This window comes from Oryzias latipes, chromosome 9 (genome assembly GCF_002234675.1).
Source record: "Oryzias latipes chromosome 9, ASM223467v1".
Lineage (NCBI taxonomy): Eukaryota > Metazoa > Chordata > Actinopteri > Beloniformes > Adrianichthyidae > Oryzias > Oryzias latipes.
In genome coordinates, this window is record NC_019867.2 from 7,850,504 (window position 1) to 7,874,034 (window position 23,531).

At 39.4% G+C, this 23,531-nt stretch overlaps 1 protein-coding gene across 2 annotated transcripts in view; it reads left to right on the forward strand.

The window, feature by feature from the left end:
- The window catches only part of fbxl17 (F-box and leucine rich repeat protein 17), a 225,078-nt gene that overhangs the window by 59,420 nt on the left and 142,127 nt on the right, over positions 1–23,531 (forward strand). For both annotated transcript variants that reach the window (XM_004072302.4, XM_020705797.2), the window contains exons 7-8: positions 7,883–7,990; positions 20,029–20,159. In XM_004072302.4, the coding sequence (XP_004072350.1) occupies positions 7,883–7,990; positions 20,029–20,159 (239 nt within the window). The remainder of the gene's footprint in view (positions 1–7,882; positions 7,991–20,028; positions 20,160–23,531) is intronic.

The following is a 23,531-nucleotide window of genomic DNA, read 5'->3' on the forward strand; positions in this document are numbered from 1 at the left end:
GTCAAATAACCACCTGTCCAGTCCTTGGTGCAAAGAAAAGAATATTTTTTATATTTCAATACTTTTTTAAAAACATCTCTGATTAAAAAAAAAGGTTTTAGGTGTTTTTTTTTTTTTTTGCATGTTCTTGTGGCATTTTTTCATGGAGGACATGAATAAAGAAAATGCAGCGCAAAACTGCATTTTTTGAGTATTTCTTGATTTAAATCGTTGGGAATTCGATTGGGGGTGGAAAGGGGCTGTAAGCTAGCGGGAAAACGTGTAAGTAGAGAGCTCCCAATATGAGGGAAGGGGGGCGGGGTTGCTTTGCCCCAACAGTCCCACCCACAACTCGGAGGCAAAGTTCTAATGAACTGCTGCCACTTTGCAGAAACTATGTCCTAGGAAACATTGAATGAAAAAAAAAGTTGCATAAAAAATAGCATAACCATAATTAAAAGACCACTGGGAACACTTAAAATAGATCAACAGATGATCATAGCGGGTCTGTGAGAACATTTTTGATGTTATTTAATCTTTTTTGACACTAATGCAGGTTTTATGTTGGGTTAACATCTTTTCATACAGAAATATTTACCATCAAGATTCTCCCAACTGGCAAACAAAGACTTTTTAAACAAAGCTGCTCGGTGGGCATGAAGATGGATCGCTAATAGAATGTGTTGCAGTGTATTCAGTAATCATTATTAATCTGCGTGTCGGCAGATTTTCTTCTCAGCTTGGCCCTGTGTTCATAAAGCTTGGTTAATTAGACTGATTGATTAGATGTGGGCGATTCAGAGCTCTCACCGCAGCCCTTCATCCTCGTCAGTCCTCTAATAGGATCAGATTGCTCTCATATTCATGTACTCCCCCCTACCCCACCCTGCTTGTTTGGCCTGTCATTGCGCCTCTCCATCATTCTCATGTCTCTAACTGTCTGTCAGTCGCGTATTCAGTCAGGAAATACCGGCGTGAAAGAAGCAGTCAGGCTTGCTAGCACACTGAAGGCTGAGGGGACATTATGTTAGCATGAAAAGATAGCAAATCTTTCACTGCCTTTCATACTTTTTTCTCTTTGAACTCATTTTTGCCCCCTTTTTTCTTTCACCTTACCTTTTACTGCTCTCTATTCTGAGTTTCCGTCTCAACGCACCTCATAAATCTGACTATTTAAGCTTAAAAAACATAATTCTGGATCGCTGGAAAACAGAAACTTTAACCTCATGCAATCTGTCTGTTGACTTGTGTGATTGCCTTCATGCCTGAGCGTGAAAAGTCATTTACACTTGTTTATTTGCAGATTTAAATGAGAACCTGCCTCAGTCAGTGGCAGATCAATATACATGTGAGGCTCTAAGCTAAAAGCCCTGCATTTTGCAGAGTGGCTTGCTCATCAGCACAGTAAAGAGACTCTCCCCGCCTGCAGTAAAACTTTACGACTTTCCACGTTGCTTTTGTCTCCGGGCATCAGATATTACGGAGGATGATGAGTGTTCATTTAAAATTTAGCCAGATTACCAGCCCGACATATCAATTCAATCCATCTGAGCTCTTTAAAAAAGGAAACAGAGTTTGGTGTGCTTGTGTGCCCGTTTTATGACTGCGCTTTTATATTTGTTTGTGTGTTCTGGGGCGGGTGATGAACTCGCTGCAGTATTACTCCTGTGAGAGCGTTCATGGAGAAAATGATTAGCTTGGAAATAACAGAAGTTTGATGAAAATCATCCCACTTTAATATGCACCTTGCAGGCATGCAGTTGTTCTTGTTTATTTAGAAAAAGGGAAAGCTTTAAAACGGCACAGTGTACTTCAGTAACAGAACGTTTTCATAAAGAAATCATTACTTCTTTGATCGCAGTTCCAGCACAATTTCCTGTGTGCTGACTCAAATTGTTATTGTGATCATTTGCTGTTTATCTGTCTGTTTGGTGAGCATTTCAATGGGAGTTACAGTATTGTTAATAAGCTCAGTTTTAATGTATTCCTAAATCTTGCATTAATTTGAGAAGGTGCTGTCAAAAGAAACCTGCAAACGCAGCAGAGCCCGAGCTGCTTTGCAATCCCATGCTAATGTTTCAAATAAAAGGGACTTAAATTTACAATTTCCTGCTGCAATCCGCAGCCCTGGTTTCAACAATGAGAGTAACTGAAATTCACACGATCAAAATGAGAAGTGCAAATGTTCCGTCTCGGGGATACGTGTGGGTGTCTCCAAGCACATCTGTTACTTTGGTTAATGTGTTCAAGTGTTTTCCGAGCCTCGTGTAGAACAGGGCAGACTGAAGTAGAATGTAAACCGGGGGGCGGTGCCATCCATAAATTTACTCCTCCTCACATCAGCACTCTCATCATTTGGAAATGCCAAAGCCTTTCACATTGACACACTGTGACACTCATTTAACATATGAATATATTCAGGAAATTGTTGCTGCTCAGATGGTGAGGAGTGGCTCAGCCCGAACACATTATCTCAAATCTACTGGCATAAATGGAGTTTTTTGTTTTGTTTAACTTGTACAAAAATGTTAGAAGGTGATATAAGAGAGTTATTTATACAACTAAGCAATAATTGTCCTAATGGGGGGGTTAAATACATGAACTAATGCAAGAATTAAATCTGCTCTTGTACCTGTAAAGTACATACACACATATTTAGACCTTATGAATTAAAAGCACATTTGCTTTTAAAGAGTGGCTTTGAATGATGCTGACTTTAAGTAAAAAAAAACTGCATTAGTAGTTAAAATGCATGCGTGACTGCTGACCGCTGAGACCGGTTACTAAAGGAATGGAGGTTTATCTAAGCAAAAAAAGGAAATGTTTAAAATAGTGGTGCGATATTGATTCATTTTAAACGATCCGATTCACTGACCTAAAATCCATCCAGGACGTCTTTAGGTAAAAATTCACTGTGACTCAAAGATTAATACATGTGTGCTGAACAGTGCAGGTGAGGTTTTCCAGATTTCTTGTATTGCATGCAATAATAAACAAGTTGTCACAAGAACTCATTTTCAATTAACTTTAGATGGTTCACAAAAATGATCAGAACCAACAAGACAAGCAGGGAAGAAGCTGAAGGCTTTTATAGCAGAGGGGGGGGTAAAGCTGAAAATATGTCGAAGTGGGCAAACAACCTGACTGTACAGTCAGAAGTGGATCTCAATCTATTAGTAGCATTCACACAAACAGTGATCCAACCATCATCTAAAGACAGAAGAAAGATGCTTACTGTTAGCAATAATTAAATGTTCTCTCTGGAAAGCAAAACTCTGCATTTTTATATACAGTATATAGTTTAGATAAATAAATATAAGCTTTTCTGAGTACATTAAACGTTCACTATGGAAACGTATCTCTGCCAGGTAAAAGTTTTGATGCATATCTGCTCATTTCCTAAAGCAGCCATGAGATGGATTTGCTTGAATGCCCTCTTTTGCACCAGAGGTTGCTTTGGTTGCTGTCCCAGCCTTTTGGACAGACAGAATGTCCAAAAGCCCAGTCCAGCACAGACAGGCACTCTGCACTAACCTTCTTATTCTTGAAAACATACAAACACTTGCTTTCAACTGCAGCATTTTCACCATTCAGACCCATGTTTCTGCTCTCTCTGCTTCCCTTCATTCAAAGACCATTAAAACTTTCTGCCTTTTCTCCAAAGTGCTACCGTATTTTTTTAATGTTTTTATGTCAAAATCCATGAATGGCTGTGGGGGGAAAGGACAAGAAGAAAACTTTGGGATGGGTTTTCAGATGCCTAACTTACTAAAAAAAAACCTCATAGTCTTTGTTATACACACACATGCTTCTGAACGCATGAGCTCAATCTGATTCCTTATTGGCCTGTCCTCTGGTAGAGTTCAAACTTGTTTTTTTTTCTCTATATCTTTTCTTACCTAATGAGATTTACTGCTGATATTTAACCTTGTCTGTCTCTTTTTCTGTTTCCACACCTGGAGCTTGCACACACCGTTAAACCCACACGCTCTTCCAACATCAACACTGGCATTAAAGACAGTCTGAAGGTGGTGGGGTATGTTGTGATGCCTTTGCCTGTCTCACACACTTCTGTTTTTTGGGGAAAACTTTTTGATTTGGTGGGTAGTCAGCTTGAAAATATTTTCCTTGATGATTTTTTGGCAGGAGCTGTTTGGGGAACCCTGCCTCCCTTTACCTGCCAGCTGCTCAACTCCGGCTGGTTCTTTTGTTTCTTTCTTTTTTTTTTCTTCCCTTCCTGAACCTGAAAAATGCAACCCTGCCTGACTCTCGTATCTCCACCTGGCCTCACAGATCAGGTTCCATATTCATCAGTGTCTCCGAGTGGGAGCACTGACTCTGTGTCGATTAATCTTTTCTGACTGCAGTGATTGCCGATGGAAAGTGTGGTGGGTCCAAACCTGAGGTACACTCACTTACTGATTGCTCTAAAAACCCGTGCTCCGTTGAAAGCTGTTGCAGGTAACTGCAACCTGTACACAGGACTGACTAATACAGAAAGTTATTTTTATGGAAGGTTTAGAAGACAGATTTTACAAAAACAGAAGGGGTTTCAGAACTTCTCCTTAAAGACCCACTCTGATGAAAATGATGTTTTTGGTCTTTTTAACATCTTGTGTCATTTTTCTAATGATAGAGGACATATATATATATAAAGCTCAAATTTGCATTTCTGTTTTTTTCTTTATTCAAATCATTATGAATCAGAAGCAGATAAAAAAATGCAGTTAGAAAAAAGATTGTATTAGTTACCCAAATATACGGGGGGGGGGCACAAGCTTCCTGCTCCGCTCCATTTGGATGCATCCACTTGTAGACGACCATGTGTGTCCATGTAAGTCTTTGTTTTCCTCATCCTAGCTGGCATCTGGCTCAAATCTCTACGGTTGCATTGCTCCAATATTGCTCACCATTTTTGTCAGGTTGGGGTTTTGAGGGTCTGGAAGTTAGCGGGAGAGCATGTAAACAGAGAGCTCTCATTTCGGTGAGGGGAAGGGGGAGCGGGCTTGGTCTGCGCCAACAGTCCCGCCCACAACTCGGAGGGGAATTTCTAATGAACTCCTGCCACTCTGCAGAAACTATGTCCTAGAAAACGACAAATGTATTTCTTATTTCGCCTTAAAACTGCATAATTATAACTAAAAAGTCCACTGGGAACGCTTTACCAAGAGGGTAGGGTATTTAAGTTATACACAATGAAGAAGTAAACTTAAATTGCCGTACAGACACGGGTTCAAATAAATTCAAATAAATCAGTTAATTGTATGGGTTGAAATTTCTTTTTGGTTTATAAAATAGTTTAGAACTTCTCTTTGTCCCACCTTATTGTTTACTGCTGAATTTGATGAGTTTCATTAACCCACCATGTCTTCTTAGTATGGAAGGTAAACAGGCTAAGGTATAACCATTTAGATGGTCTGTTTTCAGAATCTTAAATATGGATGTAAAAACTTCCTGAGTTGTTCAAATTCAAATACATTTTATTTCTATAGCACCTTTCACTAAGAAAAGAAAAGCTCAAGAGACTAATAACTAACACTAATGCCCACACATGCAGTCAAATAATAAAATAAGCCCCTCATAAGAAAATGCACAAATAAACACAAATAAAAGAGAAATTATTATAAAAATCCGTCCTGTTTTCTTCTCCTTGTACTTCATGTGTTTAACAAAGTTTTGTTAAATTGCTGAATCAAAGCACATTTTGTTTTTACTTTTCTGATTGAACATCCTTCCCTGTGATATTTTTTCATGAACCATGTTCTGTCTGCTAACATGTTGGCTCCTCACAGATAAGGCGTGAGACAAAGCTTTGGGCTTCAAGGCGTTTTACTCTGAAAAGCTACACTGTGAGCTGGTGGAGGATAAATGGACACCTCGCTTGTTTTTTGCGAGTTCTCTCTGCTCTCACTGCCTCCCTGGGTTTTTCATCTTCCTCCACTGAGACTTGGTAACCTTTTAGCTAGTCCAGGAAGAATGGCATGTGGGGTTCTGACTATTGTTTATTGTGTGAAACTAGTTAGCAGAGTTGCCTTTGAGCTAAAATCATGCAGGCATTTATTAGAAAGGAAAGCTTGAAAACACACTTGGTAGTTCAAAGACAATATTTCATTGTTTGTAGCATCTCCTGATGTTCATCTAAGTCTGACTCGCTGATGCTGTAGTTTTAAGGTCATGACTTAAGCGCCTAGCATTTATGCACTTATTAGTATGGCTTGGTTTAAAAATAAGTAAAATTATTATTATCAGCAAAATCTTTCAATCAGTTTATAATGCAATATTTACATTAATGAGAGTTCCTCCTTTGTTTAGTTCAGTCATATTAGAAAAAAAAAATCGTATCAAGACCTTTTATAGTGAAGATGTTGATAGAAAGTTCTTGATATGATTCGAATGTTTGTTTTGAATCAGGCTACACACAAGTCCCATCAATGTGTCATATGTTGTTGCTCTGGGTGTAAGGAAGAAAGGTGAAGCCTGTATTGAAATGTTCTGCTTAGGGATCGATCTCTGATCCATTATGAGCTGTTACTAAACGACAGGCTGAATGATGGGAATGGTTCATCCATCATAATGATGGTGGGTGAGCGGTCTCCCTCACTCGGGCTGCTTTCACGGGGGATGCTCTGGGGTCTTGGGGAGGGGGGGTGTCTCCTGCCCCCTCTATCCTGGTCTGGCTGGTTTGGGCTGGGGAGGATCTGGTCCCCCTATTAAACACATGGTTCACCTTAGCAGCGTGCTTGCATCTCCACCCCCACGTGCACACTGTCACACTGCTCCCGTCTCCTAACCCACAGTGTGTTGATGGACAGATATCTTCTGCTTGTCTTAGTGCCAGATTTTCCCTACTGAATGTAACTTTTGTCTTTTTAGCAGATATGGCATAACCGTTGAGAAGCTTCAAATCATAACCTCCTCAAATTAGCATCTTGGCACTCGTATCCCCTTACTTTCTTCCGCTTTCCTTTTTTTCCTTTACACCCCCCTTTTTTTCTGCTCTCATCTATTTGCTCAGTTGTTGGACAGAACAAGTGAAAATAAAAAGGAAATGCGGGTTAATCACTTTTTCCTAAGTTTGCCTTTTTGTGTGTGTCTTGTTTTCTCAGATAAAACTGAATTCTGTCAAACTTTATAATTTGAAGTGCAGTGGTAGGTTTTTAGGAGTGTGTGCATTGATTTTCTGTTCATTTATGGATAGATTCCACTTTTATTCGTTTTTTTAAACGTGATCCACAAAGATGTTTTGGTTCACTCAGAAGTTCCTCTTAAAGTTAGGTGATTTAAAAAAGAAAGTCATTCATGTTTTTTGGGTCTAAAATATTTTTCTTACAATTTTAAATGTATGGACTCTGACACAGTTGTTGTTTTCTTTTTCAAAGGAGATATTTTGCTTGTTATTTAGTTATTTTTTATTGTTGCTTTGGATAAAAACATTTGCTAAATGACATCCATTTGTAATTGATTATCTTTGTTGAGCCAATTTTTCTAAAAAGATCATTTTTAAAAGTGAAATGTTTGTTTGGCTCGTTAAAAAATTAAGTTTTTTATAATGGAATGTGTTTCCTATATCTATGAAATCAAGACCTTCTATAGGTAAATCTTTTTTGGGGTGAAAAAAAACTAAAGTATTTAACTGCATTGACCTTTAAAGTAATGAAAGTGTTGAGAAATCTTGAAATATCCACCAAAAATAGGCTTTACAGATAACATTTTAAGTGCACAACAATATTAGTGGCATCCTATACGGTTTGAGGTTACAAACCCTAACTACTAATGACTACTACTGGTAAAGTAGTAAATGAAAACTGAAGTTTTTTTATTTTGATTTGAAAGGAAGAGGTGTCATGTTCTTTCCTTTAGCAAATCAAGCTGCTCACCGTCGTTTGTTATTTCTGTTTTCCAGGTAACTGATCAGTCTGTGCAGGCGGTAGCGGAGCATTGCCCTGAGCTGCAGTTTGTGGGCTTTATGGGATGCCCTGTGACCTCTCAAGGTGTCATTCATCTTACCGCGGTAAGACCTGAACCTCTCTGCTTATATGCTTGTTTGTTCTAATTTAAAGATGGTAAAAATCCTCCTCCATTTCACCCTTTAACACCACAGTTTTAGCTCCAATATTGACTTACTTGGAATTACTGTAACTCTTCAACCGTTTAAAAAGTTCACATAATTCCAACGCTGCAGCTGAAAAAAGAAGGTTTGCACTGAAATGCAACACTTTACTGTAGTGAAGTGCTTACACAATGAATGTGAATGTGAGGTTTGCAAGCTGGAGCTTCAGAGGCACATGTGGTTCTTTTACCCCTCCAGTGTGGATCCTAGTTAAAGAAAAAGAAACATGTTTTAATTTTAAAACAACTGTAAAGTGAAGTAAGTAGTAAAGTTAAAAAAAAAGTTAATCAACTCATACTTTATTCAATTTATTCACAAACAGTTAAAGGACACCACGTAGCACAAGTTGAACAAAAACATTTTGACAAATGTTTTGTGTGCTGTGTACCATAGAAAATTAATTTGATTTGTAAAATTAATTTGATTTGTAAACACAATCAGAATTAAGGCACACCAGATAATAAGGCTGATTTTCTACTTTTGAATAAATACAGGATTTAAGGTGCACCTTATGGTTTGAAAAATATGGTGAGGGTCAACTAATAGGTCTGATTTAATTTAGTTTTTTTTTTACTTCTGTCATAGATGCACCACAAATGTTAAAATAAACTTTATTTTTTATTTTTTTTGTAAATACTGCTAACATCACACCACCCTCTACTACATTTACTACATTGAGATGATCTTTCAGAGGCTGTCTTTCATTTTGAAAGAAATTCGCGTGAACCTCTGATTTAAAAGTTATAAACCAGTCATATTTTGGAAAAGGCTACCTTCTCCTCATGTTTATGTTTTATTTATGTAAAAAAACGGTTCATGTATATAATCTTAATAGTAACAATGAGATAAGTACAAAACATTTGCAAAATCCAAACTGCTTCCCTACCCCTACACTTATCCCTCCAAATGGAGAGAAAATAGTGGAAAAATAGTGTCTTCAAATTTGAAAGTCTCTACCGCATCAGTGGTTGCTGGTCTACGTTGGCGAGTAGCTGCTAGCGCTTGGAAAATACATAACATCGGTTTTATAGCCTTACAAAGTCATGCAAGACAAAAACTCAATACTTGGATTTACATATAAACTCCATTGCTTCAAAGCACAAAAGACAGAAATGAAGAAATGCGTTTCTCTTCCGCGCCATAAGCGCGACGCGGATCACCTGCGGTTCCTCCTTAAAAAACCCTTTCAGACTCTGCTATAGCTTCAAATATCCAGAAGGGTTGGGAAGCCATTCGGATTTGGCCAGTGTCTTATTTTTCTAAGGTGTGAAGTAAGACTCTGTGGCTCTCAGTGGATTGTAGTCATTGCGACATCGACTTTTTTACTGTCGAGGGTTGCAGACCTCCGATGTAAACCAACTGATTCTGATGCTTCGCCTATCAGTGAAAAAGCTACTTTTCTGTGCTTCAAAATCCGCTGGAATCAGAGGACTCTACATCTGATCCGTTGCAGTTTTCTTATTTGTTTCTAGTTATTAGTGGTCATGTAAATAGGCTCATTATCTGATTAAATAATTGTGTAAATGGTCAAAGAGTAGTAGTTGGAAAAGTGTTTGGAATTTCCTGTCACCTGTGACAGCTCCAAAAAAAGGCAAAAACTTCCACATTTTAAAATCTTCTTTGTAATTTAGTTGTTGTCTTTAGAAGTTTGAATTTTTCTTTTTCACAATCCAGTTTCTTTAACTAAACTCTTCTTGTAGCTGCAGGCCACACGTCCTCCTCCGGAGGCTTGTTTAACTTCAGGCGAGGGAATTCTTGACCGTACTGTGTGTTTTATCTCCGACTTCTTTTTCCGGTTACTTTGTGTTAACTTTTAAATCTCATGAAAACCTAATGAGATGAATCCTAATAATGTGCTGCTGTTCTGACTACACCCTGCTGTTTGGATATTACCATGTTAATGAGCAATGCTCGGTGCTTAAAGCCGCTCCATGCAACACAGCGTAAACACGGACACACATACAGTACGCTCACATCATGGCTGAAATACGTTTCCAGAAAAACAGAACATTTCCCCTTGCTTTTTTTTCCTCAGACCTTTTCTTTTCCCATCATGGAACCTGGGTAGAGTGTGTGTGTGTGCGTGCTGTTAGCTGTGAGTCCCCCACCCCCCACCCCCTCCGTCCTCCTTGTGCACAACCGTTTGATTTGTGCTGATATACACTTGAGTGTGCACACACCTCTGTGGACCTATGCTCTCCTTCCTCCCCAAATGCAATTACAGTTGTGTTAATATGACGGAGGCACCCGATGCTGCGCTGCATTATTAGATTAAACAGCAGATTCATTTGTGCTCATAGTTTTGGCCTCCTATCATCTCTGAAGCCTCCTCTGACCTTGGCAATAGTGTTGTAGACAGACAGTAATGAAGCCAGCCAGTCAAAACAGCATTAGCATACGTGGAGATGACGTGCGCCCCCAAACACGGTCCAGCAGTCATCTATTCCTATTTATTGCAATATTATACAAAGTGAAAATTTAGGAGCTCAGAAGAACAAGCTCACAATAAAATATACAAAGATTTTGATTGATCTCAAACTATTATGTTCTTATTTTTATTTATTGAGGTTATATAAAGTCTTATGTTTTTTTTTTGGTATAGCTTAGTATTAGTCCACCTAAAAGTGCCGTGCTAAAGTATTCACATCCTTTTCTTGTCCTCATAAATCACCCGTGGTCAATAACATTGTCTTTTTTTCCCCCACACAAAAATGTACTTGTAAAAAACTTCCAAGTGAAAACAGATTCCTACAAAATAATAAGAATGAAGCAAAAATACTCATAAACATCCAATAGGGTGAAGAGCAGGGATGTGCACAGAGCTTTAGAGGGGCAGGGGCTCAAAGTGAGACAAAGGCAGCAAAACAATATGGAAATTGAGTTAAAGAAAAACTGGAGGCAAATATTTTTATAAGCAGAATGTGCTGCAGTCATGATCAGCAAGAATCAATTTAATACCAATGATAATATTTAAAACACAGACTTCCTACAGCTTTTATCTCCAGAATTCTGAAAATATTAATAATAATGTTATTATCATAGTGTTACTGTGAGGATTCTGCAGTTGAGTTTAGTTTTTCAGTGGTGTTATCGGTCATGTTCTGTCCTCTATCAGTCACTCCGGGTTCATGTTAACTATGTTCATGTCTGTTACTTGTCTTCAGTGTCTGGTTTTCAGTTCTACATCGTCAGGTCATCTGCTTTATCCAGTTTTTTCCCTTTTTTAAGTGGATTTAATAAACGTTGAATATTCTGCCTCTAAGCTCAGTTTTCTGCATTTTGGCTCCTACACCTCCCCTTACTGACAGCTGCACCCAATGTTCTAAACTGGGGTTTACAGCTAAATTCTCATTTGCCTCTTATCCTCCAAATATAGGCATTTGTTGTGTTTGGAAAGATTTTGATGCAAAAGATTGTGAAACTAACTGATACAGAATTTATAGAAGGCAAATCTAAGTACCCAACGTCCTGTCGCTGCACTGTTATGTGTTGAATTAACAGGTGACATACGGTCTGCAATATGTGCAATCCATGAAGTGGGATTATTGATGTTTGAAGGCTATAAAATCTCCCACTTCACACTTTTTACACTTTTCTACGACAGACATGGAGATTTTCACACTTTTATCTCTTACTTAAACATTGTCAAAGTACAAACCTTCATAGAAAAAGAAGTCCAGTGTTTTAGAATGAAAACAAAGATCTGCAAGCAATAGAAGATGTTCATGTAGATTTGGCAAACTGAATGCATTCGCATACCAGAGACACAGCCTAGATGAGATTGGTTGACAGTAGTCTACAGCCAATCAGGACAGTTTAAAAAAAAAAAAAGAGCGTAAAAGAGACTGTGAAAGGTGAACCACAATATAGCAAGGGATTACTGTATCCCATCAATGAAAATAATAGTTCATCATTCCAATCAGTAATGGAAAATTCACAAAAAGATTACCCTGACCAGCTATTGCCCTAAATAAATCTGTCTTCAAGTTGCTGTTGTGAGAGTAAGAACCCATTCTAACGAATTGAATTACAACAATGGATCTTATTAATGGCTTAAAAAGACCAAAAAGAGTTGAACAATCTTGGCCTGAATTTCCTTCATTTCATTCATTACCATGTGTGATCCATATGCTTCCCTCCGCCTCCACCTCTCTCCATCTTTCTATAATCTCTGACAGTAATTATCTCATTTAGCAGTGGATTCCTGCTCTCATTGATTCCTATTCGGTCCCATCCAGCATCGATTAAAAATCATATTCTTGCTTTTAGAGTCGTTGCATTTCTGATGACTCTATGGACCCGCGTTGAATCCGAGACTGAACTGTGCAGCTCTTTTCCGATTATCACACATGCCCTTCCATCCCAGTCTTCCTCTGATCGCACTTTCCCTAAGATTCCACTTTACCTCTCAGTTTCTATGTGCCAGAAAAAAAACTGTCCCATTACTTTTATTAACTCCTCTTGTAATACATTCTCATTTCTTTTTTTTCTCTCTCTCTCTGCATTGGCTTCTCACCAATTAGGAAATATGAAAATGAATTGAAATTTTATTTTCCAGGGAGCCGGTTTAGCTCGTGCTGGTTTACGGCACCTTCCGTCCGTGAAACCAGGGTTCGACTCCGGGCTGCTCCCTGTTCCCTTCTGTGCCGGTCCCAAGCCCGGTTGCTTTGTGAGGGTTGCGTCAGGAAGGGCATCCGGCGTAAAACATTGCCAAGTTAACCATGCGACTCGTTCACTGTGGCGACCCCTGATGGGAAAAGCCGAAAGTGCAACAACAATTGAAATTTTATTTTCCAAATCAGAAGAGCTTCTGGTATTAGGGTCCCTCTGGTGCTGACAAGTTCAGTGCCGATTATTTGGAAAGTGACTGTAAAGCATTTATGACCGTCTGGTGGTTTCGCATTGCTAGACTAGACTAGAGCTTTGTTGTCGTTCTGTGATTCACAACAAAATTCAATATTAGCAGCCCAATACCAGCTAACAAATCAGCAGCATGTTAATAAATTAAAGAAAGGGACGACTTCTGTTGGCTCAGAGTCAAACTAATTGAAACCAGGCTCTGTAACACTTTCTTCATTGGCTGTAAATTATACAGAACATGCGGCTTGAGACGAATCTGATGATTTTAAAAGCAAATGTGTGTTTGATGTGGTCTTGTGTGTTACTGCGCCAGGGATTTACAGAATGTCTTTTATTTATGGTCGGCGTTTAGATTGAAGTTGTATGCTGACCCAAAGTTCTTGCCATAAATAATAGTTTTGTCGATGAAGCTTGTCACATCGCAAGGCGGTGTAATGGATACAGAACATTTTGAGCGGAGGCTTTGTTGGTGTTCCAGAGTCTTCTGTAATTTTCTGCTCCTCCCAGACGCCTGAGCTCTTTGTGTTACCATTACTGGCCTTCCAAAAGCAAAGTCATCACACGTCTCTTCCAAAGATGCTGCAACCTGTGCCCTTTCCTTTTCATTTCAGCTCTATTTATCTCTCTTTTCTCATTTAGTTATGTGTTTTGTCTTTCAGTCTCTTTCACGCACACATATGTTCACTCGGCCCGCGTCCTTGGATCTCGCTGCCAAACTGCTCTCTTCTTCTGTTAGTGATTAAGTCCAAGGTCGGCTCTATCAGAGAGCCAGTGTTTGAGGGCAGCTCCCAGTGCCAAAGAGCCTTCATTCCTCCAGCATTAGATGTCCCACTGATGGCTTTCCTTTGTATGTCATGCTTACCCACAATGCCCCTCCTCATACATCAGCCTATCGCTGCCCCTTAGACACTTAGGGCCTCCGAGGCCGTTTTTGTGTGGATGAAAGTTCCCACCCTCGGGAGAAATCCAAAGACATAACAAATGGAGAGACTGTTGAAGAATGTGTCAAAGATGAAAAGAAGTATATTTGGACACTGTAACAGCTAGGTCTTACGTCTCTGATGTGCAGAACGTTTCTGGTCCTAATTTGAGGCCATGTAAATGAATTCGGCCGTGCCGCTCTAGTGGTTTTGTTGTTGTTCTTGAAGAGAAAGTTGGGACTTTTGATAAATGCTTTTTGGATTCGACAGTATTGGACCGTGGGCAATACCTCATTCCTTCTTTGTGTGTTTATGAGCAAATAAAACCGTCTGGTTTACAACATGGAAGCTATATAATTTCATAACTGAAGTCATATGTTTTTTGCCTTGCTGGTTGCTTAGTGGAGCTGTAGGAACGATACTTTGTTTTTACAGCACGTTTAGTTAGTTTACTTAGTTTGGATTCAGCTCAAAAGCAATGAATACCTTTGAAATTGAAAGCCATATTTGTAATGTTTTCCCCCCGTCTATTAGCAGGCAAGCCAGTAAAGTGGTAAAACCAAAAAAAGGTTGAAGGTACAGGTCTTCACTCATCGCACTTCTTAGTCCTTCTCTGTGAAAGGTGAATGCTGTCTGGCTTTGCTGTAGGCTGCCGTGTCGTTATCTCCTCCCCTGATGGGAGCACAGAAAATACATAATCACTGTGTCCTGTGAAAAACTGATAACCCCCAACACAAACTAAGAAGTGTGTGTGTTTGTGTTCATGTGCGCCACGTACAGACAGACATATGTGGGACTGAAATGTGTGCTCTGTCTCAAAGGAGGTAGCCGAGAGGATACAGGAGAGAGGAGACGTCAGAGGGATTTGAGGGAAGAAAGGTAATGGGGCAGTGGGGGTTGCAGAATGAATCGAAATTTTAATAATAATTTTCGTGACTGCTGTATGGAAGAGATTGGGGGATTTATGAATATAATGAGCAGAGGAGAGCCTAAGGAGGATGTGTGTCTCATCCAAGAGTAATTGAAGAATAATTTATTTGGCTGTTAGACTTTTCACCAGCAGACAGATGGAGATACACAGGTTTTTGACCTCTGGAGGGAGGGGATATCATGTCTCATTACTGCCACAAGTCGTGTCACTGAGCTGTGGCTGTCATTCAGTGTTGCCACAGCGTTTTGCGTGTTTGCCTGAATGGACATCTGTGTGCTGAAAAGAACCTCCCTCCTTCTCCTTGAAGGAGTTTGTTATCAAGAGCACAGAATTAGAGACAGAAAGAGTCGCGCAGAGGAGGGAAAATAAGCAATGGACTTTTGACGGGCAACAGAAAAGATAAAGATGGGAATTAAGCAAAAATCCTCCTACAGGCATGAATCAGCTCGCTAGTCCACGACAGACACCAGAAAGAACTGTACAACATCAGATTCATTGTTCATCACTTTCCTGTCTTTTGTTTCCAATGTGAACATCATTCTGTGTTCAGACAGTTTAGTATCTATGCTTACTGTTAGAGGTAACGAATGCTGCAGGTTTTGGCTTAGCAGGGCTCTTTCTGTCTTCTTGGGGGGCGATCTTGAACGTGTGGCTGCACCCTTGAACCATCGATCCCATCCGTGCCCCTTCTTGCCTCACACAGTTCTTCAACTAATTCAGACAATCAAACTAAGCTCTATTTTGAACTGACTTTTGTGTTACGCTAAAAAAAAAAGGTCACCTTTTATATCCATCGTTTTGTCCATGTTTGAAATCTGCATGCTCTGAATATCACCTCTAAAACTGAATCACTGTAAATTCCCTAGTTAAAGATTTTATTGAAATTGTGGTTCAAGACGGTTTGTTTAATTTCTGATTCATTTTTCAAATTGTGATCAGTTTTGCTTGGCCATTAAACAATCTTTTTACACATGTAGTGATTTGATATGAATAAAATTGCAACTTTCATCAACGAAATTATGAATTATTCAAAAAAAATAACTGAAAAGATGTTTATTTAAAATAAAATAAAATAAATAGTTTATAGAAAGCTTGATCAAGGAATTTTGTTAATGAAAATGTATTCTAATTATTTAACCTCTTGATTGCTGAATTTATTTTCGCTCTGATTTTTCTTTTCTTTTACTTATGTGTTTTTTACTCAGTCTTATTGCATGTATATGGTAGCTTGTGGGCTTCCATACTCCTTTTATAACAGAAGAACTGTATTTTGCCTGTCCAAACTTACATGTTAAATGTTGACAGGAACATAAATCTAGTGCGGCAATAAAAAAAGCCACTAATTTATTCCCAATTCGGACATATTTTCTGTTTATGATTAAAAACAAGGCTCGCTCTGTTCGGGCTTTGTGAATGTCACGTGGCTGCTTGTGAAAGGGTGGCTATTGATGGTAATGGACAGCTACAGCCATGAACTCCTGGGGTTTTGGCCAGTACCTAGAGTTATGACATCATATCCCCTCCACGGGGTCCAACGTGTCTCAACTTCCTGCTTAGCGTCGTTAGGCTTGATGTTGTGAGGGGATTTGTAGCGAGGCAGCCGCGGTGAAGCAGGACTAACGCAGGCGTAGGCTCCGTGTGCTTAGCAGCGACATGCTGAAGAGTCATAAAAATGCCAAATCAACCTTTTCATGTGTTGCAGAGCAGCGTGTGCTTAGCTGAAGGATGACATGGCTTTGAAGCCGCCTTTTTTTCCATTATCATTTTCAGTAGTGTTCTGGGTTTGACCTCTGACTCAGGCTCTCATTTTTCGAGGCTGAGAGATGCTTTGAATCTAAGCAGGAAGGAGCCGGCTGCTCAGAACGCTGGTCTGGCCGTTTGGACTGAATTAAGCAGCTTTTATGTGTTTGTGTGGCTATGCTTACATCTTAGAGTAACCATTTCTTTGTCAGTCATTAAATGATTTCACTTTAATTTTTTAATTCCCCTAACTTCTATTTGATGTTTTTCTCATCGCTTTGAGCAGATTAGCTTCACGAATGAAAAGAAGAAAAAAAACCCCATTGCATTACATTCACAACCACATTTTGTATTCAGTAAAGCTCAAAACATTGGCTATTGTTTTTTTCTCACTTTTTCAATAGTGGATGCTTAAAATAAATATTTTTCTGTCATAATTTAAATTAAATTCTATTTAATTAGCAGTTTTTTCATTCTAAACCTTTCTTTAACAACCCATTTATTAAACAATCTTTAATATTTTGATTTGCTATTGTATTTATCATTTTTCCATGTGATCATTCCTCTTTTTACCTTTTGAAAAAATTATTTGAGTAACATTAAGCGTTAAAATAAAGTTTATATTTCTTGTATATATTCTTTATAGTAAAGTAGAGACACATTATTAATTCAGTAGAACAATGTTTAAATATATTTTAGTATTTTGTCGCTACTATAAATTCTTTTTCAATATATTTGTATTTGGCAGTTTAAGTCTGAAGCTTTTTTTGTTGTGTGGATGTTTTTCTAATGAAATTATACATTTATCCTAGTTTTTTATTGCAGGAGTAAAAATGTTTTTTTTAAGAAACAATGGAGTGTGGTTTTTACGTTGACTAATAGATGAGTTTTATACACTAAACTACTGAAGTTATTTTCTAAAGCATTTCTATACATGTGGCCATCATGTGTGCATCCACTTATTGCACACATGACTTTGCGGGCCACGTGCGTGCTTGCCGGGCAGACGTGACAAACGCAGCGCAGATGGATGTTGCAGGTTTCTCTGTTTTTATGAACGGCATGAATAATTACTGCACTGTAGCTGCCAGCTCTGAGGAGACGGCACAGAGTCTGCCTGGTGACAGACTTCAGCCAACGAGGAGAAAAACCTGCCGAAAATCCTCCTGCTTATTTTCCTCACTTTCTCCCGGACTTGCTCTCCTCGCTCTGTTTCACATTTTCTTCACATTTTCCTTCTTTTCTTTTTCTTTTTTTTTAAACTTATGCCTAAAATCTCCTCTCCACATTTCCTTTTTCACTTTTGTGTATATTTTTTTCTGTTTATTTGGAGAAAAGGCCTCACTTGCACTTATTAAACCCCAAGCTGTCACCATAGCCTGTCACATTTTGCAAGTGTGACTAATTACTGAGAGATTGCTGTTTGAATGGCGTTTCATATCAGGGGCTTCTGGGATATTTTTCTTTTGGCAGATGCTTAGTAAATGGCGGAGTTTATTTTCGTACAGTGGCTTTCACAGATGGATTAACAAAGTCAGAGTCTCAGCCGTGACTGGGTCTCTATGCTTTCATGCAGACATCTGCTAAATTTTGGGGTTTTCTCCAACCTAGCTACACAGTCAACCAATCAGAACCCCCTCTAGCTGGCCTGATTTCTCATTGGATCTCTGTATCAATGAAACACTGCTCATTGGTGGTAGTAGAACTTCTCTTTTAGTGGAGATAGGCAGTTTTGAAGATTTTGGGAACTAATACTTCAGATGTGGATGCTTTGAAAATTCACTTCAGGCTTATTAGTCAGAAATATTAAATGAAAAAAAAAAGTGTTTGTGTGAGCAGTGTTAGGATGTTTTTGTGCATGTGCAGAGAATGTTGATCAGTGTAACTGCTTGTCTATTACTGTGATTTTTTTTTTCTTCCCTTTTTTTGATCTAATAGCCTGCATCTACTTTTAAATTATGCAGAGCCCTTTTTTTGCAAACAATTTGGAGTTTGACTATAGTTGTGTTTTAGATAAGAGTACTTTTGTTTATTGATTTTCAAGAATTTCCTGAAGTTTTGCTCTAACCTTTACCTAAATAATTAAACCAAGTTTCAGCCAAATCCCAAGAACTATGGGAGCATTTGCTCCCTTAAGAAGCCTAAACCCATACAGTTGGAGCGTATAAACATATTTATGCCCCTCAAACGGAGTAATAAATACAGCCACACATGCATGCACACCCCGATCGGCTCCCTCCTGAATGAATAATTTAGCACTTCGATTTACTATTGGCCACAGGGGCACATGGCACTTTGTATGTGTGAGCTTTTCTGTGTGTGTCTCATCACCTGCTTGCCTGTGTGAATATCTGCGATGACAGCTTAGCAGTTTTCCCCCCTTTATATTAGGTTCCGGGGTTTATTGTATTATTTTAGCCATCCCTGAAGATCACTGCCATGTTCTTCACTACTCTTTGCCTGCATAAGCTGTTTGATGTCTACTCCATTATTGTGTCTTTCGAGGTAAAAGTCGGGGCGAGGTGCCAAATAAAAGTCAGCGTCGTGCCAAAGCTGAACTTTTGGAACAGGGGGGTGTGTGTCCAGCTTTCTGTGAGGATTGACAGAAAGCCACAGGCTGCATGTTGCCTTCAGAACAGTCCCGCACCTCGCAAATGTTTGTCTGAGTGCTTTTGATTCTCGGCGGTGGCAAGGCACAGTGTTTACATGTGTGCTTACTTCACACAGTGAGCCATTGTCCTTATCCACCCCCCCCCCCTTGTGTCTTCATGCTGGCGCGTATATGTCATGCCTACAGAGCCGACAACAGTGCGCAGTGATCTTAACACCTACTGTAAGCTTGTTTTCTCTTTAACCTCGGCCATGACATTTACTTCTACACCTCCCTGGCGGCTGGTTTGGATATCATGCCTCTTATCTTGCATCCCTTGTGCCTGTGTAGTTGTGGGCTTCATATATTTCTGTGTGTATCTTCTTGAATACTTATGAAGAGGCATCACAGTATTCACCTGTGCTGGCTCCTGTGAAGCCTTCAGCGTCTGTTGAGTAGTGTGTCCGCCAGGGCTTCCAAAAGGAAGAAGAGACTTTAACTCGAGGATTAATCTACACCCCACATTATAGGCTATTCAGATCTTGGGAGTAAGATTATTGAATGTCAGGGGGATGAAGGGAAGGAGGACAGTGAACGCTCTCGTTGGATGATTACTCCAGTAAGCAGTGACTTGCTTGCTGGGCTATGCATAATTTACTGTTTTAGGAAGATTATACAGCAGAGCTTTATTCACTGTAAAGATTAAAATCCCCCACTTCCCTTAAAGGTGCATCAAAACTCTATATGATTCTTTTAATATCTTTCATACTGCACACAGTAATGCGCAGAAGTGTTTGTGAACTGAAAGTACTCCCTGTTGAGTCTACTTGTCCTACATATTGTGTGGTTTTGTTATTATTAAATCCCCATTATTGCTTGCGTTTATGTCGTCCTGTAGCTTCATAACCTGAGCGTCCTGGATCTGCGGCACATCTCCGAGCTCAACAACGAGACCGTGATGGAAGTGGTGAGGAAATGTCGCAAACTCAGCTCCCTGAACCTCTGCCTCAACTGGAGCATCGACGACAGGTGAGTTCAGTTTGGCTGAAATCAGTGCACACTGGCTCAGTGCAATAATGAGCATAATGGTTAAATACAACACTGAGCAATGAAGTACGACGAGAAAAGAGGGAAACGAGCAAAGAGCTCTACATGAAACCACCAGCTGTGCAGCTCAGTCTTGGTTGAAGGGCAAAAAAAAATATTTTGAAAAATATTAATGCTGAGATCCTTGTGTCACCATCTATTCCAAAGTACAAAGACAGTAAAGTATTGAGACTTTAAATAACTGTCAAATATATCCTAATTTTAACATTTATTATGATGTCCTGTTACAAAAATAAGTGCAGTTGACTAATTGTAATTAGATTCTTTGCAAAGACTTATTAACCATATTCAAGAAGTGGAAAGTTAGTTTGACACAACTGAAATTAAGATTTTCAAGAAAAAGCGTTGAAATGTCAACAAAGAAACTTTCTAAACAGTTTTAAAGTCTCGTCTTTTACTCTTTCCAGCTCAGAAGACATACTTACATGGTTGTTGTTTTATTTTTAGAAAATGTCAGTCCACAAAAATAAAAACTCTTTTTTGCAAAAGACTGAATGTTCCTGCTCATCAGAGAAAGAACAATGAATGTAGACAACAAAACAATCTTAATTGACCAATCACTGCTTTTTGATACCATCTGGCTCCAACAAAGCAGCGTCCATTTCCTAGAAAGATGGTTACTGAATTGACTTCATTTGGTTGGAGCCTTAAGCAATTTTCTATGGGAGACATCAAACTTGGTCCAGTTCTCTAAAACAGTCATTGAATATAACACACACTCTTCAAACTATTGTAATGCTTCGATTGTTTATGCCAGGGGTCGGGAACCTATGGCTCGCGAGCCATATATGGCTCTTTTGATGGTCACATATGGCTCGCAGACAAATCTTTAATTATACTTTTTTTTTTCATTAGACCAGTCCTTCTCGGGCGCGATGCAATGCCAGAGGCGCGCAGTAGTATCGGTGCTTGGAGAGAAAAATTCTGCGCCAGCATTATCAGTTTACTATTATCTATTATTTCACAGAGTTTGCACCAGCCGGAAACCTGTGAATTGCCGTGCCTAAAACTGCGCGCTCCCGTCTCTGAGAAAGAGCGCGCAGTTGCGGGGACGGGATGTGTGAGGAAGAAAGCAGAGTGTGGGGGGTTGTGAGGACAGCAGGTGAATCGCGCTGGGATTGTAAAAACGTAAAACCCGCTGCCTGTCACTCACTGCAGCGTGTGAGTGTGTGTTTGTCTCCAGGTCTGCATGTGAGCAGTCTGTCTCACGTCTAAAGAACATTCAGACCAACCTAAGATCACGTTTAAAGTCTCAACGCCTGCATGAAGCAGAAACTCCACATATCAACCAGACTAGACAATCAGCAAACCGCCACGAGAAATACTCATCATTTATTAGCAACAGAATAACAATGTTATTAAAAAGATTCCACAGACTTATTGTACTTTAAAAATGTTGAAATTACATCAAATGCACACATTCACTTGTATATTTAGTTTTAAACATATTGTCGCGGACTGAGTTTAACTTGGCTGTTGGGCCGCGTTAAAAGTTCTGGAGTTCCTTGAACGCATCAAGCAGCGATCTGATTGGCCCTCAGTTCTGTCGCTCAGCCTGTTGTTAGGTAGTTTGGACCAATGGGGTTCAGCTATGGGCCGAATAAGGAAAATGGGAGGGCTGGAGCGGGAGCAGGGGAATATAAAGTAGGGAGAAGCGCTCTCGTCTCGCTGGAGAGATTCAGGAGTTGCTGAACTAATTGTACAGCGTTTGTTGTGGTCTGCAGTAACCAGAATAAAGAACCTTAAAAGAGGTTAAGTCTCCATGCCTCAGTGTGGGAAAGGGACACTACATAAATGTATGGCTCTTTCGAAATTACATTTAAAAATATGTGGCGTTTATGGCTCTCTCGGCAAAAAAGGTTCCATTCAGGGTGGTTTATGCAATTAACAGAAGTCTCATAGATTCTGAAGCGTAGAAAGACAGCTTTGCATTGCTATTAAAGACTCACTCCAATGAAAGTTTTGTTCTTCTGCCATTTTTCTTACAATAGATAGAATTTAAGATCAAACTTGCGTTTCTGAGTATTTCTTTATTCAAATTGTCAGGGATCAGGAGCAGATAAACTGCTACTGAAATGGGGGGGTCAAAGTTTCTCTACTCCGCTCTATTCCGATGAATCCACTTGCAGACTAAAAGATTCAGTAATGTCTTTGTTTTCCTCGTCTGAGTTGGATCTGGCCCAAAATGTACAGCTTGCTTGCTGTTTTCGTTGCCCCGCAAATGTTAGCTTGGCGTTTGAGGGGGCTTTAAGCTAGCGGGGGAGTAGACAAAGGGATGATGGGATATCAGCTGGGGGGTTACTTGAGCGTTACCTGCTCACAACTCAGAGGCGAACTTCTAATGAACTCCGCCACTCTGCAGAATATTGTCCTCAGCAAACGATACAGGTTTTTTGATTTAGGGGTAAAAACTGCACAACTGTAATGAAAAGACCACTGGGAATGCTTTTACTATAGATCAAAATACCGTGGAGTGGGACTTTAAACACATTAGAAAAGTTTTTCATATCAGCGTAAAGCTGTTTTTCCCCCCTTAAGCACTTTACTTCTGTGGAATTACATTAATTACGTAAACAGTTGAAGAGTTACAATAATTCAAAGAACGTTTACTCTGCAAACTGTTAGGGTTTGTTCCAGTAAAGACACTTCAAGTATTCCTGTGTCTAAACATTTGAATGTTGCCTAACATCAGGAGGCTGAGGAAAAGATGCCCAAAAATTAAGCAGCAACAGGTTAAGAAACCAATAAAGGAACTTTCTGGCACTTCTTTTTTGTGTTTGTGTAACTTCATGTCTGTTCATGTTTTTCCTCTCATATTGAAAAGAAGGTTTTTACTGTGCAAAACAACCAGAGAAAACTGTCTCTTCTTTTATTTATTAGCTTGTGTTTTATTCATATGTTTCTATTTAATCTATTGATTTACAGCTAAGGCTTCTCCGCCGACTGCACTCCCACTTTGGCTTAGGAGTGCCATCACAATATTGAATGTACTATGGTGCGTAGCAACAATGGGAGCTGGAAAGCTGTGTGTATGTGTGGGCAAGCATGTGTGAAAATTTTGCTTGCATTATTGAGCTTACAGCCAACATTTGGTAGGCAGGTTATGGAAATACCCACCTGCCTTTCAATCAAAAAACATGGAGTTGGGTGAAATCCTCCCAGAGAAATGTTGTGTTATCGTCTTCCACTGTTCAGCCTGGATTGATTCAAAGCTGCATTGATTCCATAATGATATTTACCGCATCGGTCGAGGGGCTGAGGGTGTATGTGTGTCAGATTAGGCTGGATCACCTC